General features: G+C 35.2%; 2 protein-coding genes and 1 long non-coding RNA gene across 4 annotated transcripts; 1 reads left to right on the forward strand and 2 right to left on the reverse strand.

Annotated features, from left to right (window-relative positions):
* Positions 1–9,462: 9,462 nt before the first annotated feature.
* Positions 9,463–10,203, reverse strand: LOC125423959 (UPF0481 protein At3g47200-like). The gene has a single exon (XM_048479971.2). The coding sequence runs from the start codon at positions 10,201–10,203 to the stop codon at positions 9,463–9,465; it is 741 nt and encodes a 246-aa protein (XP_048335928.2).
* An 812-nt stretch (positions 10,204–11,015) lies between these two features.
* Positions 11,016–12,230, forward strand: LOC132804532 (uncharacterized). Its single transcript, XR_009639723.1, has 2 exons — positions 11,016–11,742; positions 12,005–12,230. It is a non-coding gene; the product is annotated as an uncharacterized LOC132804532 (long non-coding RNA).
* Positions 12,231–14,091: 1,861 nt separating this feature from the next.
* LOC132804440 (uncharacterized) lies at positions 14,092–20,300 on the reverse strand. Of its 2 annotated transcripts, none has more exons than XM_060818819.1 (2): positions 20,104–20,300; positions 14,092–17,357 (listed from the first exon to the last, which is right to left on the reverse strand). In XM_060818819.1, exon 2 carries the CDS (start codon positions 15,082–15,084, stop codon positions 14,257–14,259), a length of 828 nt encoding a protein of 275 aa, XP_060674802.1. In that variant the 5' UTR covers positions 15,085–17,357; positions 20,104–20,300; the 3' UTR covers positions 14,092–14,256. The 2 variants fall into 2 exon arrangements, with proteins under 2 accessions (XP_060674802.1, XP_060674803.1); XM_060818820.1 differs by having other exon boundaries at positions 20,104–20,295.
* Between the last annotated feature and the right edge of the window lie 590 nt (positions 20,301–20,890).

Here is a 20,890-nt window from a genome sequence, read left to right on the forward strand (position 1 = left end):
TTTACTATATTTGGAATAGACATGTTGCAGCTGGTTTTTGACTCTTTTGTGTATGAAAATTTAGGTGTTGACCATTTTACTTTTTAAATTTCAAATACTTTACTCATTTTGTAAGCTCACATGCTTGGCATGTGTGAACTAGTTGTAATTTCAAGCTTATATTGCAAAATGAATGAAATGGCTTTAGATCTAAGCCTCATTTTCAAAACCCAACGTGGTCCCCTTCTTCTCATCTCTTCTTCAACACCTTAGAACACTCTAGGAACCCTAAAAACCAGAAAACACCATAACCAAAACCTAAAAACACAACTCACACACAACCATTCCCAAGAGCATCACCAAAAGCTCGCTTGTTGCTAACACTTCAAGCTAGCTTGCTCTTGGTCATAACCTTCTCACCCCAACAAAGTGGTATCAGAGAAAGACACATTTTTGTGAGATTTGTGAGGTTTTTGGGCTGGTTCGTTCCTTGAGAGTGAAGAGATACTTGAAAGCACAAATATATTTTCATATTCCTTCATACTAGAAAGCAACATTCACATGGCTTCTTCAAGTTTTTCAACTCCTTCTCCTCCTATCTTCAATGGGGAGAACTACAACATTTGGAGTATCAAGATGCAAGCCTACTTAAAGGCTTATGGTCTTTGGGAGGTCACCATAAATCCCCAAGAACCCGAGCCTTTGAGACAAGGGGCAACGGTCAACCAAATCAAGCACCATGAGGAGGAATTGGCAAAAGGTTTCAAGGCTCTCACCGCCATTCATTCTTGTATTAGTGATACCATTTTCACAAGGATAATGGCATGTGAGAGTGCCAAAGAAGCTTGGGACAAACTTCAAGATGAGTTCCAAGGGAGTGCAAGGACAAGGCAAATGCAAATCCTTAACCTAAGGAGGGAGTTTGAGACTATCAAGATGAAAGACAAAGAAACGGTTAAGGAGTTCACCACAAGGCTTCTTAATGTGGTGAATCAAATTAGGGTGCTAGGTGAAAGATTAAGTGACTAAAGGATTGTGGAGAAGGTGTTGGTCTCCTTGCCAGAGAGGTTTGAAGCTAAGATATCTTCATTGGAGGAGTCAAGGAACCTAAATGAAATTTCCTTGACCGAGTTGGTGAATGCCTTGCAAGCTACGGAGCAAAGGAGGAGGATTAGACATGAAGAATCAATGGAGGCTGCATTTGTGTCTAAACAACACCAAAAGACACAAAATCAAAAGAAGAACAAGCTTAAGGTCATAAAGGAGAAAGGTGAAACTAGCAAACCCGAGAGGAAGTCCTATGAACCTTGTCACCATTGCAAGAAGAAAGGTCATCATCCAAGAAGGTGTTGGTGGAGGCCGGATGCATTTTGCCATAAATGCCAACAAAAGGGTCATGTGGAGAGAGTATGCAAGGCAAACAAGAAAGATAAGCAACAAGCAAATGTTGCTAAAGATAATGCAAGTGATAGTGAATCCGAAGAGTTGTTTGTTGCTACTTGTTTTAGTAGCATCAAGAATGATGAAGGATGGATCATTGATAGTGGAGCAACACACCATATGTCTCACAAGCATGAGTGGTTCACAAACTTGGATAGGAGCAGCCACAACAAAGTCAAAATTGGAAATGGAGCCTTGATGGAAGTGAAAGGCAAAGGAGATGTGGTGATACACACCACCAAAGGTATCAAAAGTATCCATGATGTTCTCTATGTACCTTCTTTATGTGAGAACTTACTTAGTGTAGGTCAAATGCTTGAGAACAAATATGCATTACACTTCTCAAACATGACATGCACTATAGTTGATCCACATGGAAATGAATTAATGTGTGTTGAAATGAAGAACAAGAATTTTAGGTTGAATATGGATGAAAATGGTGCATCGGTTGCATTGAACACCAAAGTTGAGAACACCTCTCAACTTTGGCATAAAAGACTAGGCCATGCTAGCTTTAAGTCATTGGTAGGCACACATGAACTTTTTAGAGACATGCCATTGGTGGAGAAGCAAGAACATGTGTGTGAAGTGTGTCAAAAAGGAAAGCATACTAGGCTAGCATTTCAATCTTGTTCTTGGAGATCAAAGGAGAAGTTAGGACTTATACATTCGGATATTTGTGGTCCTATGAGTGTTCCATCCTTAAATGGCAGCAAGTATTTCATAACTTTCATTGATGATTACTCAAGAATGTGTTGGGTGTATTTCTTTGAAAGAAAATCACAAGCTTTGGAGAAGTTTGTAGAATTTATGAAGTTAGTGCAAAATCAATCCGGTTGCACTATAAAGGTGTTAAGGACGGACAATGGTGGGGAATACACAAGTGAGGCTTTCAAACAACTTTGTAAGGATCATGGTATAGTTCATCAATTCACTACACCATACACACCACAACAAAATGGTGTATGTGAAAGGAAAAACCGTACCATCATGGAGATGGCTAGATGTTTGTTGTTTGAAAGTGGTTTGCCAAAGAAGTTTTGGGCCGAAGGAGTTAATACATCCATCTACATCCAAAATAGGCTTTACTCCAAGTCTTTGAGGAGTAAAACCCCATTTGAGCTTTGGTTTGGATATAAGCCTTCTCTTGATCATCTAAGGGTATTTGGAAGCATTTGTTACATCCTAGTACCACAAGAGAAGAGAGGAAAGCTTGATGAAAGGTCACAAGTTGGTGTTTTGGTTGGCTATAGTGATGTGACCAAGGGATATAGAGTGTATAACTTGGAAACCAAGAAACTTGTGATAAGTAGAGATGTGAAAGTTGATGAGGAAGCTAAATGGGTTTGTAGTAAGGAGGAGTTGGCTAGTATGGATGAAGACAATCGGCTTGAAGCTCATGATAATGATGAGGAACAAGGAAATGATGAAGGTGCTGCCCATGATGATGAATAGGATGAGAATGAGCTAGAAATCTCCATAGGGGCTGATTTGGAGATTGGTGATGGTGTGAGAGGCACAAGACCTCTTAATGAGATTTATGAAAGGTGTAATGTGGCATTGAGTGATCCAATCAATGTCCATAAGGCTATGGCAAGAAAAGAGTGGAGACAAGCCATGCAAGATGAAATCGATGTGATAAACAAGAATGACACTTGGAGCTTGGTAACAAAACCGAAGGGAAAGAATGCTATTGGGGTGAAGTGGATCTTTAGGACCAAGTACAATCCGGATGGGTCCATAAATAAGCACAAGGCAAGGCTTGTTGTCAAAGGATATGCACAACAAGCCGGTGTGGATTATGGAGAGACTTTTGCACCGGTTGCAAGGATGGAAACCATAAGACTTCTTCTTGCAATTTCGGCACAAAAGTCTTGGAAAGTATATCACCTTGATGTGAAGTCAGCCTTCTTGAATGGAATATTGAAGAAGGAGGTCTATGTTGTGCAACCCGAAGGTTTTGTGAAGAAAGGAAGTGAAGAGAAGGTATACAAGCTACACAAGGCCTTGTATGGCCTTAAACAAGCTCCTAGGGCATGGTATGCCAAGATAGATGGTTTTTTGACAAAGCATGGATTTAGGAGGAGCCCTAATGAGCCTACATTGTATATTAGGACTCATGGTTGCATGGTGTTGGTGTCTCTTTATGTTGATGACCTTCTAGTGACCGGTGGTAATGAGAAAGAAGTGAGCAATTTCAAAAGTGAGCTAGAATTGAACTTTGAGATGTCTAGCCTTGGAGAGATGAAATACTTTCTTGGAATTGAAGTTGTCCAATCATCCAAGGGCATCTTCATATCTCAAGAAAGCTATGTGAAGGAGTTGCTCAAGAAGTTTGACATGGAAGATTGTAATAGCGTTGCCACACCTATGAATGAAAGCACCAAGTTGGTGAAGGATGATGATTCTCCAAAGGTAAATCCTTCCATCTATAGAAGTTTAATTGGTAGCCTTTTATATGTATGCTCTAGTAGACCAGATATCATGTTTAGTGTGGCTGTTTTGTCAAGATTTATGCATAGTCCATCACAAAATCATCTTAGTTGTGCAAAAAGAATCCTAAGGTATTTGAAAGGTACTAGTGATTTTGGTATATGGTACAAGGATGGCATGAATGAAGCTTTGCTTGGTTATAGTGATAGTGATTGGGCTGGTTTTTTGGATGATAGCAAGAGCACATCGGGCTACATTTACACTCTTGGAAATAGTCATTTCTCATGGAATTCCAAGAAGCAACAAACCGTTGCACAAAGCACCGCGGAAGCCGAGTATATTGCTTGCTCAAGTTGTGCTAATCAAGGTGTTTGGCTTAGGAAATTATTGGAGGACTTGAGCTTGAAGCAAGAGGAAGCCACGGTAATATTGTGTGACAATACTTCAGCAATAGCAATTGCACAAAATCCAGTCCAACATGGGAGGACCAAGCATATACCAGTCAAGTATCATTCCTTAAGGGAACTTGAAGTAAGTGGTGAAGTGAAGTTGGAGTATGTGACTTCCGAGGAGAACTTGGCGGATATCTTCACCAAGCCATTGGGAAAGAAGAGATTTGAGATATTGAGAGGACTTCTTAATGTCTCATACAAAATTGCCAAGGAGGAGTGTTGAAGTGTGGCAATTTTGCCACTTGATGGTGCATGTCACGCTAGCATGCACACATTGGTATCAAATCCTTTCCTTTTATGAGTTTATATTTCTTTGTATGTTTTTAATTGATGCAAGGTATATTTTGATAATGTTTTGTGCCTAAGTTATGTATGCAAAATTATAGGCAAGATTATGCACAAAAGAGTAGGAATGTTATGCTTGAAATGCCTATGGTGCTGGATTCATAATTTCCAGCAACATAGTTCCACTATTTATCTTATATCTCAGGTTGCAAATGGAGTTTTGGGCTGAAATTTTGAGGGATGTCTACAGACATATATAGAAGACTATGGTTTAAATTTCAGGTCACAATGACATGGGAAAGTCCATTTTCTATTCCAAACAGATTGCTATATCTGATGGGCCCAGTATGCAGAGTATGGGTCAGCTTTGTAGCTGTTTGGCCCATGATCCGGTTCCAGAACTTTTCTAGCTCTTGGAACAATATTTATTGATGACCAAGGATGCTTCAAACCAAGTTTCATAAGCAGATACAAAGGGAAACTAAGTAGGTGAAGCTAGTTTGGTTGTTTACCCAAACTAGTTAAACAATAGGAACTTAGTTCAAACCATGTGCCACTTTTTACTATATTTGGAATAGACATGTTGCAGCTGGTTTTTGACTCTTTTGTGTATGAAAAGTTAGGTGTTGACCATTTTACTTTTTAAATTTCAAATACTTTACTCATTTTGTAAGCTCACATGCTTGGCATGTGTGAACTAGTTGTAATTTCAAGCTTATATTGCAAAATGAATGAAATGGCTTTAGATCTAAGCCTCATTTTCAAAACCCAACGTGGTCCCCTTCTTCTCATCTCTTCTTCAACACCTTAGAACACTCTAGGAACCCTAAAAACCAGAAAACACCATAACCAAAACCTAAAAACACAACTCACACACAACCATTCCCAAGAGCATCACCAAAAGCTCGCTTGTTGCTAACACTTCAAGCTAGCTTGCTCTTGGTCATAACCTTCTCACCCCAACACGCGATTCCTTGCCACAATAAATCATGAGATGAGGGAAGTTGTGGATAGAGCCTTTCAGGTGCTACAACTTCCTTCATCTATATCTAACTCCCAAGGATAAGGCCTAAGGACCAAACCCATCACTCATACTATTACCAGCTATTCCACCACCCATGTATTAAAAGCACATGAATAATGATCCAGAATTAATAAATACCATTTTGACACTATATGACACTTAATCCATACTCGGATTGTCAATGTTATTCTTTATTGATAGGAACCCAAAATTGAAATGTTCTTCATTTATCCTACTCTGTTGGTTCACGTGAGAAAATAAAATGCATTGAATTCACAGACTTCCAGTTTCAAATGGAGAAATACAGTGTTCAAATGCCATGACGTTTCTCATAATGCATTCGGTGTTGTCTTCTTCCTTGAATTCAGGGACTTCCTGTTTCAAAGATTTCCGAGGTGTACACTTATTCGTACTCTGTTCTATCTTTATGTCGGCTACGCGTTGATCCTTATGCGGCACGAAGTTCACCCCTGCTATGTCTAGTTGTTTTGCAGCGTAGAGACAGCTAATATTGCCAGCATCAATGGGATACCGTATGTTTGGACACATAAACTGTCTATAACCAAATTGATGAAATGTTTGATTCTCTTGAAGTGTTGCATTTTCTCATATAGGGACTGCTCATTATTCACCAAAGAATTCTGCTTGATCAGTTTGCAAACAGGGTAATTACACCCATGATTACCAAAGAATATTCCACCCACATGAGGAATATTGACAATATTTGTGATTAGTCTAAAACAATGTTGCTTGAAATTAGGCTCTTTAAACATGACAACTTTAATTGTCTTTAAATAAGATCGTATCTATATGAAAAATAAGAAGCTTCATTTATCCAATAACGGGATTTTTCCGATCTCATTACCATCTAGTGGATTTTAAAAATTGAGGATTCAATATGGTGGATTTAAAATAGAGAGTCTAAATTATAAAATTCTGAAATTAAAAGATATTAAAATGCAATTAATTTTATATTTCATAACATATTTTTTATTAGGTTTTTATTTTTAAAATAATCAAAAAATATTTAAATAATGTATCATTGTTTGAATGATGTGCATTGACAAGCTAAATAGAAATTCTTCTTATCATGACGCCTATATTTAGTCAAATAATTCGGCTGCATTAAAAAAAAGAATCCCTTGTACACACATTCTTGCATATATAATTACAATTTCATCTCTCTTTACTGATACACTCTTTACAGCAAGAATCATCACAATCCAGACATATTTCAATCCCAACCAAGTTTCCCACAAAAAAAAAAAAAAAAAAAACCTAGGCTTCTGACCGCAGGCTATGGAGTTCAGCTTTGGGTAGGCCAAACTCATTTCTTGATTGACTGCAAGCCCAGTCATATGCAAACGCATTAGCAAAGCAGCATGCTCAATCAGTAAGTTCAACAAGAGAGTTAAAGACGCCACAGAGCGAAATGAACGAGAGCAGCACCTTTCGTGCAATACCCACTGGGGAACCTAGTTACACTCTTTTCCACCTTCCTTGACTTTGTGTAAAAAAATCATTTATCCAAGTTCAGATTTTTCTCGTCAAAACTTAACTTTGAACTTGGCGCCAGTACAAGTTGAAATTTGAAAGAGAGAAAAATATACGACTGAAAGACTGCCATGAGTTACTTGCAATCAAGTGCTCTAATTAATCTATTATCTTCAGTAAATTATCTCCAACAATTTATATGAAAAAGTATTTAAAATGGAGACTTAAATATAACGGAGAAGGCTAAGAAAAACTGTTATGGTAAAAGAAAGGTGAGTGACCGAGACTAATTGTAATTTGAAGGAAGAGAAGAGCTAAAGAAAATAAAGAAGGATGCACGTTATAATTGCTCTTTCCAAATGCATACAAAACAGGTTGGATATAAACTTGTACATAAGGGTTAAAGAGGCGGTGAAAAATGATTACAACCGTCATGCTTACCCAAATGAAAAAACAAGCCCAAGCCCATATTTTACATAATCTTTTATATATGTCAATTTTCTATGCTTTTAAGTAAACAACTTAACTTCATTTCATTAATTGCAATATAGGTGTCGGCATCATTTCTTCAATCTTAAGAGAACACCACCTCTACCGACATTGCCAAATTACAAATTACATTATTATTATTATTTTACTTTTTAACATAAATCAGTGGCCACAGTACAAGAATCAAGCATTTAAACAACTTTCAACCTATGAACAGAAAAGCAGGTCGCTATAAAATGATCAGAATTTGAGCCAATTCAATACAACCATGAGTTCAGCTCCAGCTTAAACCGGATTTCGAACAAGTCTGATCTAAGCAGTGATGAACTGTTTGTAACGAAAATGCATACTTAAACTACAAATAACACGGAGACATGCACACAGAAATGTATAACAAATAAAAATAAAGCTTAATTATAATGTTCTTGAGTTTATGTAGAGCATGGTACAAGTTGGAGGAGAATTCAGCCTCCAAAATATGTACTTTCTTCATTTATACTATAACAAAATCATGTACATGGGGTTCATGCTGTATGGACTCTAAAGAGATTGTCGATGATAACCTAAATCATATAAGGCAGGATAATCAGTAGCATTTTTTTATTGAAACTATATTGAATCATAGCTCACCAGTCACCAGCGTATGAAAGATTATCAAAAACTCAAAAGATGCAGTTACAAGAACAAAGAACGTTAGACATGACGTCAAAATCAAAGTACATTGCAAGCCATATATATGCACATAATTTCAGGAAATTTGACCAAATTTTCGAAGGAACCATCGTGACTGAATTTGCGATTGGTCTACCGATAAGGCCCAAGGTGCCACATATATATATATATATATGCTCATGTGTATCTAACTCCAAAGTACAAGGCCCAAGGGCCAAACCAATCATTCATAATATTGCCAGCTCTTCCACCAACCAGGAATTAAAAAGCAAATGAATAATGATCCAGAATTTTTATTAGCATTTTGGCACTATAAAACACTTAATCGATACTCAAGAGAGTTGTAGAATTTTTTTTTTTAAGTGTGTCGATGCTATTCTTTATTGTTAGGACCCAAAAGAGAGGGGAAAATGTTCTTCATCATTTATCCTACTCTGTTCGGTTGGCGAGAAAAAAAAAATGGAGTTGGATAATTACAAGATATTAAATTGGCAAATGTTAGTTAATTAGAAGACATATCCTTGTGGCTTACGATGACTGAAACAACTGAGAACAATGGTACCAAAAAAAAAAAAAGGAAAAAAAGAAATGCCACAATACTATCTGTAATAGAATACACTTATAATGGGATTTTTTTTTTTTTTTTTGGGTGGGATATTGAGGGTAAGGGGATTTCAATTCAAATTATTATCCTGAAAAAAAAAATGGTAGCTTTTTATTATGCCGACAAGAATGAATAATGGCAATTTTTAAAACTCATTGCAGTTGCCATAAATTACCAAACAAGAGTAAAGGTAACAATCCCGTAATCACGTTTGATTGCCTCTGGACTCCAGATTCTAGAGTGGTAAGATATCAGGATGGAAATTTGTTTTTTCCTTAAATCATATAAAATTATTTTCAGCCACTTTCTATAAGTTTTTAGGGAAAAGTGGTAATATTTTAATTTTTAACATATTTATTTGATGCAAATTGAAAAATCAAAAACAACTGTTAGCAAAAATATGCTCATGCTCTGTTGTTTTATTTATTTTTATAGTTATTTTGGGTTCAAGCCCATAAATAGTGATAATTACAAGATCAACCAAACTAGACACGTACATCTGGATAAAATCAAAAACAAATAAAAACGGTCGACCTAGTAAGGAAAAACACTTGATATTTTATCTAGCTAGCTAATTGACATATTTTCCCTCATACAGAGAAGAGATTCTTGATGGTATAATAGGTAGAGAAGAGGGAGAACACAAGGAAAACAAGCCCAACAACAGTGGAACTGCCAGTCCAAATATCCTTGAAGTAAACCCTCTTGAGGGTTGACCTGGCAACGTTCAACCTTTTGTCGTGATGGTCATTAAGCTTTTCACAGATTTTAGCATATAAGAAACGCGGTATCACAATTTGGTCGTTGAGTTTGTTAACCAAGTCAACCACGGCCTTGTTACTGCCAAGCCAGTTCTCAACGATTCTCTTGTCAACCAGCAAATCCACATCTTCAACGGTGTCGATGAGTTGATCCAGTAGAAAAATATAATTGCAGATACGAGGCTCATCTGGATAAACAAACTGCTCGAACGCCATGACGTTTCTGAAAATGCACTCCGTGTTGTCATCTATCCTCAATTGAGGGATTTTCAATTCCAAACAATTAATCCAACGGCAGCCATTTATCCAACAGCAACCGCGGCCATTCCACCAACAGCGACCCCAGCCATTCCTGCAGCAGCACTTACCATCGTCCTCAACAGGAGGCCAAGTCTTTATGCAAGCTAAATATGTAGCATCTTTAGGACGCCTAAACGTCACCCCCGCATTATACAGTTGCTTTGCAGAGTGGAGACAGAGAGTCAAATAGTCAGAACTCTCGGAGAAGTTTTCTTCTTTGTCACACATAAACTTTCTAAGCAAATCAGTGAAATGTCTGATTCCCTTCATTTGGCGCAACCAATATTTTTTATCCTCATCGGAGTAGTCGAAGGGACGACTTTTATTTTTGGAATTCTCCTTGGTGCAAGGTTTTCCATACTTGTAATAATCAATGAAGAATTCACAGGTAATTATTATTAAGAAATCGTGAAAGAATTCACCTTCATTATTCTTTGGCTCTTGTGGATAATCATTAATATTTATCGAGGAATGTTTGAAGATGAAGTTGAGCAGCGTAATGAGAACAGAAAATGGAAGCTGATTTTCCAGCAATATCAAGTCCTGTTTTATAGCTGCCTTAACCCATGGTTTTAATATGTAGTCCCCTGAATAATTCTCATCTTCTTCTTCATCGGGAGTTTGACTCTGAGTTTCGCGGTTTCTAAAGCAGCGCTCAAAGATGAAGCAGGCATTATCTTTGATTTCTTTATCAGGCAGCTGCTTCTTTTTCTCATCTTCTTCTTGCTCGTGGTTTCTAAGGAAGAGCTCAAGGATGAAGCAGGCATCTCGTAAAATGTTTTTCGGGTCCTCCCAGTACTTTTTCTAGTCCGTCCTGTACTTTTCTTATTCTCAGGCTCAAAGGTCTTTTCTTGATAGCTACGCTGGGCTTTTTCCACAAGTGTCCCATCTTCTTTCTTGTTCGCGATCTCGTGGATTAAAGGGTTTTTGTCAAAAATAACCACCGTATAAAAGCACACTTGAAAAGTAGCAAAAAAAAATTTTTTTTTTAAATATAGCCAACTTTTTACTTATTTGGACGAAGATACCCTTAATGAAGATTTTGTTTATTTTTGTTTTTCTTCTCTATCAAAAAGCATGTTTTTCTTTTGTTTTGTTTTGTGGTTTTTGGTTGCTTCTTACTTTCCCTTTCGAAGCTTTCCCTTTCAACAGCTAGGGTTTCTTTCCCCTTGCCCTTTCTAAAAGCTCGATCAGATCACTGTAACCTGAATCGTGACTTGCGTGTACAACTGGCACATCAACAACAGAACCTATTGACTCTTCAAGCACAGTCCTTTACAGTACATGCCTCCCCAACCCTTTCTTCAGTTACCTCTCTATTGACTCCTCCATCTTCTGCCCAACCAAATGAGAAACACAAATCCAGATCCTCTTTCTTAGGTGGAAATTGTTTCACTCCAGAGTCTAAGAAAAAAGGGGCTGATGAAGCAATTAAAGAGCTTTTCCGGACAGTGAAGGCATTAGAAGCAGAAATTGAGAAAATCAAAAAAAGATCACACTTCACAATTAAAGAAAAAGGATGACCTCATTCGCAAGCTTTTGAGGAAGAATGAAAAACTAGTGGAAGGACTACAAGGCGAGGGGGCAAAGAGGGTAGTCACAAAGGCCAGTTTGAGGTCAAAGGAGCCAAGCACAGGGGAGTTGAAGAGCCCAAGTCACCGTTTTCGGTCACCAGTCCCAACAGCTAAGAAACGAAGCTTTTGGGACATAACAACGGCTAACAGTCCTTCAATTGCTTCATTAAATGGAAGGAAAACTAGAAGCCATGTCATTTCTAGACCCTTTGCTGTTCCATCCATGCTTCTTCAGGTACTCTAAATCTTTCCCTTCTTGAATTTTCTTTTTTTAAATACATGATCTAATTGAATTCTAATTGGAAATGGCTAAAAAGCTTCTGGTTAAAAATGTATTTTCAGTCTAGAAAGCTCATGGCTCTCATTATCATATATACTTATGCATATGAGTTTCTTTGTTCTATAACTAACGCAACTTCCATTCCCATGTTTCTGGTTTCTGTTTTTGTCTGGACCTCGCATTCAATTACATGAAACAACCAAGTTTTGTTTGACAGAAGACAGATTGTTTGAGGTGACAGAGAATATAAAAAGAGGAAAGAAATGAATGACCAAGGTAATCCTTGCTATATTATCCTGCTTAAGCCTGGTCAGTTCAACAGGGAAGGAGGACAATTGTATGATTGTAGATGCTTGCTGTCCTTCCGTTCTTGTATGTGGTCAACATAGAAGGAAATCATTATTATGTTACTTTTCTTATAAGCAGCAAGATTCATTCGTTCTTTTCATTTTCTTTTTTACCTTTCAATGTTATTTTGTTCCAATCTCTTATTGACTAAAATGTATTCAGAGAGCAAGTCCTATTATTTCTTCTCTCCTTGTAACCTAAGCTTGTTAATCACTAAGATACCCTTTAAATGATTGATTTGGTAAACAAAAAGAACCATGTTTATGTAAGCCCATGTTTATATAAGGAATTTGTTAATAAGATGCTTGGAGTTAAATTGGTACATAGTTCTTTATGCTCGTAGACTTTTTTAATATTGGACCTTCAGGAAAAGTGTAGCATTTTTCAATTGTTGATTTTTTAGATTCTTTCGAAAATATTAAATGAGGGCCATGAGCATTCTAAAGAAAATGACAGGGCAAAATTTAATCCAAATAAAAGCACCAATTACATTTTCTGCAATTCTGACTTGTGTCTATTTTCTTCACCTTGATTTTAAGGCATTTGATTGGTGCATTTTAAAGGTTTTTATGAATGCTAATTGCCGATATTTGAGCAAACATAAAAAGACATCATTCTTACTGTTATATAAAATAAAACAATGTGTCAGAATTTAGAGATGAATTTAAAGTTAGTTTGAATATCTTTCTATCAAAAAGGTATTGGGGAGTTGATAACTTATTAGGTTGTATGTGAATCTCTCAATTTAACCACAAATTTCAAACTTTAGGCTGAAATTTTACATAGGTACTCATCAAATCTCTCAATTTAATCTAATAATGAAATACTAGTTCATTTCCAAGAACTCGAAAGAGATGCCAACTTCTAATTCGATTTATTATTATTACGAATATTGTTTGGAGGTTAAGTTTTGAAAAATTTAAACTTGCCCATTCTCCTTAGCACTCCTGATTAAGAATCCATAAGTCCTATTTTATTTTACGTTCAATATGAATGGCCAGGTTTCTACTAAGGCATAATGATAACCATCAATGACATTTTTTTCATTCAAAAGAAAACAGAGAACAAAATTCCAAAAGCCATTGCTCACAAAGTGCAGATTACCAGTGACATTCACATAAGATGAAATAGAGTTTTTCAGGAGGAAATATGCATATGAGGCGTACAACAAAGAACTAAGCATATAAGTTAGGTGGTGATGCATTTTTCTTTTCTTTTATCATGTTTATAGATGCATATTCTTTATTATATTACACTTTTAATTGTAAAGATAATGGTGGCTTATGATGCTCATTTAACGAAGATAACGATGTGTTATTGATATAAGGATAACTAATTGACCTTATAGAAAATGTGCCATATTTATTTATTAGAATTTCATTATGCACAAGCATCTTACGAGCTCAATTGCAGATTCTGAAAAATTTTCCGCTTGTCGGAAAATATTTCCTCCAGGAGGAAAACTTTTCCTCCTGGAGGAAATATTTTCCTCCAGTCGAAAATCCCATATGGAGACCAATTGAAGTTTCTGGATAATTTTCCGCCAGGCGAAAATTTTTTCCTCCAAGCGCAAATCGTTTTCCTCCGGTTGAAAAAAATTTCCTCCAAGCGAAAATTGTTGAATAATATTTACTCCTATCGGAAATTAATTTTTTTTACTTGGAAAATCAATTTCTAATAGATTATTTAAGTTGATAGTGGGGTAAAAAAATTCAGAGTGAAGAAAAATATTATATAAGATGAACATGGAATTAACAAAAAATGTATTAACGTTTAAAATCAATAACCATTTTAAATAAAAAAAATGATATATGTTTGTTTTTCTTTTCAAAATCATTTGGACATTTCATAAAATGATATGTAAACTAAAGATTTAAAATCAACTCCAGAAAGCCTCTTTTCATTTGGGATTAAATTAAAAAAAAAAAAAGATTACTAATAAATCTTCCACCGTGAAGTACAAAATATTATATCCAATATATGAAATAATTATCAAAACATATTAAACCATAACACTAAATTAAAACTTTCTAATTCGAAGCATAAGACAATGGATTCGTACATCTCTGCCTATAATGTCCAACACCACCACATCGGCTACATCTACGTCCAATAACATCTTCACCTTCGGATGGTATGCGTCCATATTTGCTTATTGCCATCCATGCCCGATGCAATATACATGTACCCTTTGTATTTCCCTTTCAATGTAGTTGCATCAACAGCCAACACGGGTCTTATGTGGGATTTAAATCCCCTAATGCTTGCTCCAATCGCCATAAAGAAATATACAAAATTGTTATTATCGTCTGTTTTGATATGTGTAACAGTCTCAGGGTTCTTCGACACTAACTCATAACAGTAGGCAGGTAACTTAGCAAAATTCTCCTCTGGAGATCCCCTAACACTGTTAAGTGCATACTCTTTACCTCTCCATGCTTTGTTGTAGCTTATATTCACCCCATATTTATGCAAAAAATCATGTTGAATTTCTTTGGGTTTGTAAACACGTGCAATACCTTTATATTTAGATTTGATACATTGCCCGATAACCCGGCTACTGGCTTGCTTGTGTTCTCGATGCACAATATCTAACGAGCAACTGTGTACATTATCAAAAATTCTCACAACAAATATTTCTCCATTTTTAAATGTGGTTGCACGTAGTCGCCATCTACAAGTATTTTCCAAGCATACAACCTCATACCGTTGTGTAGTTGACCGTGTCACCTTGAACTCCTTATTTTCTCGCATGCAATAGATACTCAGTTTATTCTGTAGGTCACGTTTGTTGCGAAATAATTGTCCAACTACTATGCTCTCACAACCAGTGAACTTTAACAAAAATATGGCCATAGAACCACTTCTGTTGCTCGATGATATGTGGTCACTTGTAGCACGATGAACCCTAACATCATCAACTCCTTCATTGTTCATTTCAGGATGCATATCATTATCATTGTCCGGCAACTCATGATCAAAATCTACATCATTATGATCAACATCATCCCCTGCTGCATTGTAATTCTCATCATGATCAATATGATGCAACTGCTCATACTCCTCGTCGTTAGGAAACCGTTCAGCTTAGTCACCTCCAACATCAACTCCTTCATGGATGTTAAATGATGTCCAGGCCCCACGAACATCAACTTGATCTCTAAACTGAGTTTCTTGAACCATAATTTCCTGAGATGTAGCCTGAATAGGTTTAGTACCGGAAGCTTGTGGTAGACGAGCGCCAATTGGAGGACAAGAAAAAGAATGAAGATTACTCCCACTATCCGAAGCAAATGCTGTTTGATGAACATTTCTACATACATGTTCAACTTTCGAAATCACCTCAACATACAATGGAGGCCGCATCATTGTCATCCCTCCATTCCTCACTTCTTGAAGAAAGCATTTCACATCCCTATCACATCGTATTTCTGTAGGATCCAACTTTTCTGCACATCGTCCATATATCCATTTTAGCTTTAGCAAATATTCATTTCGATCTATCTCAATAGAATTGAAAATCTCATCCTCTAAATCTGATTTTGTGCATCTCTTGCCGACGAAAACCATTATATTTTTACTATTTCGATATTCCCAATTACCACTATCATTTTGTACCAATGTTCCATTGTATAAAACCGCAATTACAATGTCATCATCTTCCATTTTACTACAAAATTAAATGAATAACATTAAACTAAATCAATAAATATATAAAATTTTGAATAATACTAAACAAACATATTAACTGTATTAAAAAAGTTGATTCTGTTTTTTTTTTTTGGGCCAAATATAGCTTTTTCCTACTGGCGGAAAATTGACGGAAAACTGGCAGAAAAATGGCGGAAAAATGGCGGAAAACTGGCGGAAAATTGGCGGAAAACTGGCGGAAATTTTGCGAAAACTGACAAACTGGAGGAAATTGGCGGAAGTTCATCTTTTTTGCCAAATTTCCTCCGTTTCTACTGTTTTTCGCGATTTTTCAGTTTTAAACAAAATTTCTCCCATTTTCAAACCATATGCCACCTAAATATCTTTAAAATCACATATAATAGCTCATAAATTAATTTCTTGCATACCCATATCAAATAAAAAGCTTAAAAAACCCTAAACTAATAAAAATTACAAGAAAAAAGAGAAAGAGAAAAAACAAAAAAAAACACATATTTCCTTACTTTCATCTAATAAGAAAAAAGATAAAAATTTTACCTGATTTTAGTTTGAGATATGAGAAAATACAAAAAAATGAGAGTGAGATACGATGAGATGCAAAGAGTGACCTTAGAGAAACCCCACGAACGGCTGTGTAGAAACCTCACGAACGGCTGTGTAGAAACCTCACGAACGGCTGTGTAGAGGAAGAAAGGAAAGGGTAAAAAAAAAACCTTTTGCATAATTTTCAATTTTATCAAAGGTATTTTTGTCCCAAGGTGGCTAGTTTTTTTTTTTTTTGCTATTTTTCTAAAATGGAGTTGTAAGGTGGCTATTTATCGAAAAAACCCTGGATTAAATCCTCCTCGTTAATATGATTACAGATGGGCCGTCTTAGGAATTTTTCCATGTACTTGGCTTTATAATGTTCCATGGCCTTTAAGTTTGATACGCCATGGTGAAAAGGCCCAATTGAAACTAGTTGGGGAGTGTAAGCTGCTGGACGTATCTTCCGGAGCTTATTGGGAACCTTGTAGATGATCCGATCACTATTGCTATGTGGTACAGGTGGCACCGGTGCAGGCCCTGCAATCATATAATCTGACGGCTCTGCACTCCCTTTCATACGTGGCACCGGTGCACACCCTACCATCACATGCGCTGACATCATATAATCTGACAGCTCTGCACACCATTTCATACGTGGCACCGGTGCAAACCCCACAGGCATATCAGCTGACAGCTCTGCACCGCCTTCCATACGTGGCATCGGCGCATACCCTTTCTTACGTGGCATATCACCTGACAGCTCTGCACCCCCTTCCATACGTGGCACCGGCGCATACCCTTTCTTACGTGGCATATCAACTGACAGGTCTGCACTCCCAGTTATTTCAAAGGAATATTCCGATTCCAATTCCTCTTTACTTGTCACGATGGGAAGCCTATCAGGGGGCGCCCGTGTACGCTTCGTTATAGGACGCTCCGATTTCTCTGGAATGTCGATTGTGATATGCTTATTAGTGAAGTCCTTTGAAACATTCTCTTCTTCCATACTTCCCTTTCCCCAGCTTTAATAAGTCCATAAATGAGAAAACAAACAACATGGGATACCATATGTTAGATATATGAAGCTAGAACTTTATTTTATGGACCAACAAAAAAATACATATATTTAAATAATCTATTGTTCATGATTTCTGAAAATTGGAAAAATATAAAGTGTTATTTAGTTGCAAGATTAATTAATGGAATGGAAAGGAAAAGAGAGTAGAATAAAAAAGATGGTGGAATGATTCAAATATTTCGTTAAACATTGGAATCAACATATGAATCATTGATATTTGGTCAAATATATATATATATATATATAAATCATTGATAGAAATATATTTTTTTAGATAAAAATACCTCTAACATGATAGTAATTTATGCTTTTTTAACCAGAAATCTTCTTTCATTTCTTTTTCCACATTTTTATACAATTTTTTTTTTAAAAAAAAATTGTATAAATTAAATTGAAAGCATGAGCTTGTTCCCATTTTTTTTTTTCTTATGAATTTATTTATGTGCAGATTAAGAAAAATAAATAAAGATGAGAATTTGCACCTACAAATAGCAAAGAGTCATGACCTGAACGGTGTGGTCTCTGTCTTCACACGCGTAAAGGATTGTTGCTTAAGCTTCTCTCTTTTCTTTTATAATTTTTAAATAATTTTTGTTATATTCCTTCGTCCAACAATGTAAGTATGAGAATAAATATAACCATATCTGTGTATATGTTCTACACTTTTTATTCCTTTGTCCAGCTATATATATGAGCCAGCCATTGTGATCGTTTAATTGTAAAAGACTGATCAGACTAGATTTTTTTACCAAACCTTTATGAATTCAATTAATAAATCATCATGTAACATATTAAAAGGTTAGATCAAGTTTAGATAAGTAGAAAATCAAAATCCGTTTTTAATCTAAATTTATATTACATTAGATTAAATAAATTAGATAAACTTAGAGCATCTCCAACAATAAAAATAATTTATTTATTATACGGTATAAAAATTAATATTGTCTAAATATATACAACACAAATACGTAGTCAAATATAAAATTGTTCTCATTGTTAATATGCACAAAAACCATTTATAACTATTAATTAATTACATATTTTATTATTATTTTTTTTTTATTTTTTGAAAGAATTAACTTTGAAAGGAAAAAAATTTTGTTAGAAAATTTTAGAATGTTTAATAGAGTTCAGGAACAGACATTCATTTAAGAATGCTTATATTACATCAACTTAACATTAATTTTAGATATTACCATAAGAGAATAATTTTTTAAAAACATAATTTATATTGCCTGTTTGGCATATTTATTTTAATAATCTACATTCTCATTGAAAATGCTCTTAATAAATATGATTTTGTATCGCATTAAGTTCATTACAAATTAAGATAAGAATTCTCTCCTCATCTAAACTTTACATAAATTTTTGAGGATATGATGACATATTTCAAATCAACAATTATGTGGTTAAGATTGAACTCTTCCTATTTTTGTTTTCGTAACTTCTAGATAAAAATTTTTTGCACTAAATGACTGTAATTAATATATATTTAAGATTTCAATTTTATTTTTTTTTTCATTCAAGCAAAACAATTAATACATTAAACTAGTTTTTTGCTTTTTTATCTTTCTTTCTCTTTTTGTTTTTCCTTGAGTCAACTGTAAGCTTTTTTTTTTTTTTTTTTTTTTGGTTGCTACCTTCTTCTTCATTTTGGTTTCACATAAAAAAAAAAGGCACCATGGGTATTAAAAAAATCTAAGAACAACTAATTAATTGATAAAATAATTTTTTTAGAGTTGTTACGTTAAATATTTGTTGAATTTTTTACCATAATATTGATATCCATTGATATAAAATTTTAAGAACTTAGACAGAAAGAAAAAAAAAGAAAAAAAAGAAAAAAAAAAGTAAAACAAGTCTCCAGCAGCTATACTTTTTTATTGAAATTTTTATATCAGCTTTTTTTTTTCCCCAATCATATCAGCTTCACACAAATTTTGGACAATTTCATTGAAAAATATTTTTAAATAACCATCTATCATTATGTCCTAAAAAATTTGTGGCCATTCACAAATCGGAAACGCCGTCAGAAAGGCGAAAAACTTTAGTAGGCCACATGGTACGAAGTCCAACATGTGGTCTCTCGTAATTTTTTTAATTAAAAAAATAAAAAGCAACACTACCTTCTTTTCTATTCCCTTTTCACTCCATATACTTTTTTTAACCTTTTTTTTTTTTTTTTTTCTTCTTCTTAATTAAGAGGGACGTGTCATGTGCTGCGATGTAAGTTGACCATCGTACCATATGGACAGGTACAACGGTTTTACTGGTTTTTCTCCTTACGGCCAGCCCCGATGGCTTTGATTCATCTCTGTTCTAAAGTTGTAGCCTCATGAGATCGAACTCATGGCCCGATTAAAAGTCTTCACCCAGTAAATAAAATTCATAGAAACCAAAAATTTTAATGTTAATTTTTGTCACTGCATTTAGATTTTTCATTTTTTGTTTTTTTTTTTTTTGTTTTTATGTTTTGTAGTTTAAAACAGCACATTAAGATGATACAACTAACAATAAAAGGAACAAAAACAAAGCATACGTGGCAAAGGGAAAAAAAAAAGAAAAAAAGAAAGAAAGAAAGATATGTTGATCGAAGCCATAAACACCAAATAGTCCATGAAATTGGACAAGAGAAAAATAAATAAGTAAATAAAAACTAAGAGGAATTCATGGTAGATTAGATGACTGACCGACGTTGGATAAAAAGTGGGGAGTCCTTGATGCCGCAAGGAGGGAACTGGCTTGCTACCGTTTCACTGACTTGCTTTTCCCCCCGCAAGTCGATGTGATGAGTGAAGTGGTAGTGATAGTGGGAATTGGGAAGTTATTTATAGAAATTAAATGGTAAAAGACAGAGGCACAGCACCTTTCCTGGCACAGTCCTCCTGCTTCTAGGCCAGGCGTACCATCGTCATCATATCCCCCCCCCAAAAAAAAAGCATCCTTTCATTTTGTCTTTTCTCAGCACTAAAAAATGTTGTTCATTGCCAAATATAAACCATCAAAATAAAAAAAACAGAAAAAAAACATATGTTATTTCATTAACATCTATAGGTGATAATGCAAAAAAGTGATTTACTTGTTATATAATAGCATATGTGATAACCATTGATAAGGTGGTAAGTCTTATACTAATGCCATGCGGCAAAGCCACAACTTTCTAAGCAAATATTCAACGTTCTGAAAAATACTTAAAACCTACAAATAAAATATCTGCATTTACTAGAAAATAGAAGATGCATATAAAAAACAAGTTAAACTAGAGATGTGTTTATGTAATATATCCTTATTGTTTTATATATTCAAATTGCTTGTATTTTTATACCATAAATATAAATTTGAGATATTTGTGCACGATTTAAACGGCTATTGTAATTTTAAAATAAATACTTCTGAATGTTTTTCTCTCTTCTCCACCATAGATGGCCACATCCAAGCACATGCAATGGAGTTGTGGCAGGCCTCTAGCCATTGCCA

Source organism: Ziziphus jujuba, chromosome 7 (assembly GCF_031755915.1).
Source record: "Ziziphus jujuba cultivar Dongzao chromosome 7, ASM3175591v1".
Taxonomy (NCBI): Eukaryota; Viridiplantae; Streptophyta; class Magnoliopsida; order Rosales; family Rhamnaceae; genus Ziziphus; species Ziziphus jujuba.

Coding starts and splice junctions, on each gene's coding strand:
- LOC125423959 (XM_048479971.2), bottom strand. CDS start 10,203: ATGAAGGGAATCAGACATTTCACTGATTTGCTTAGAAAGTTTATGTGT.
- LOC132804440 (XM_060818819.1), bottom strand. CDS start 15,084: ATGCATCCTGAAATGAACAATGAAGGAGTTGATGATGTTAGGGTTCAT.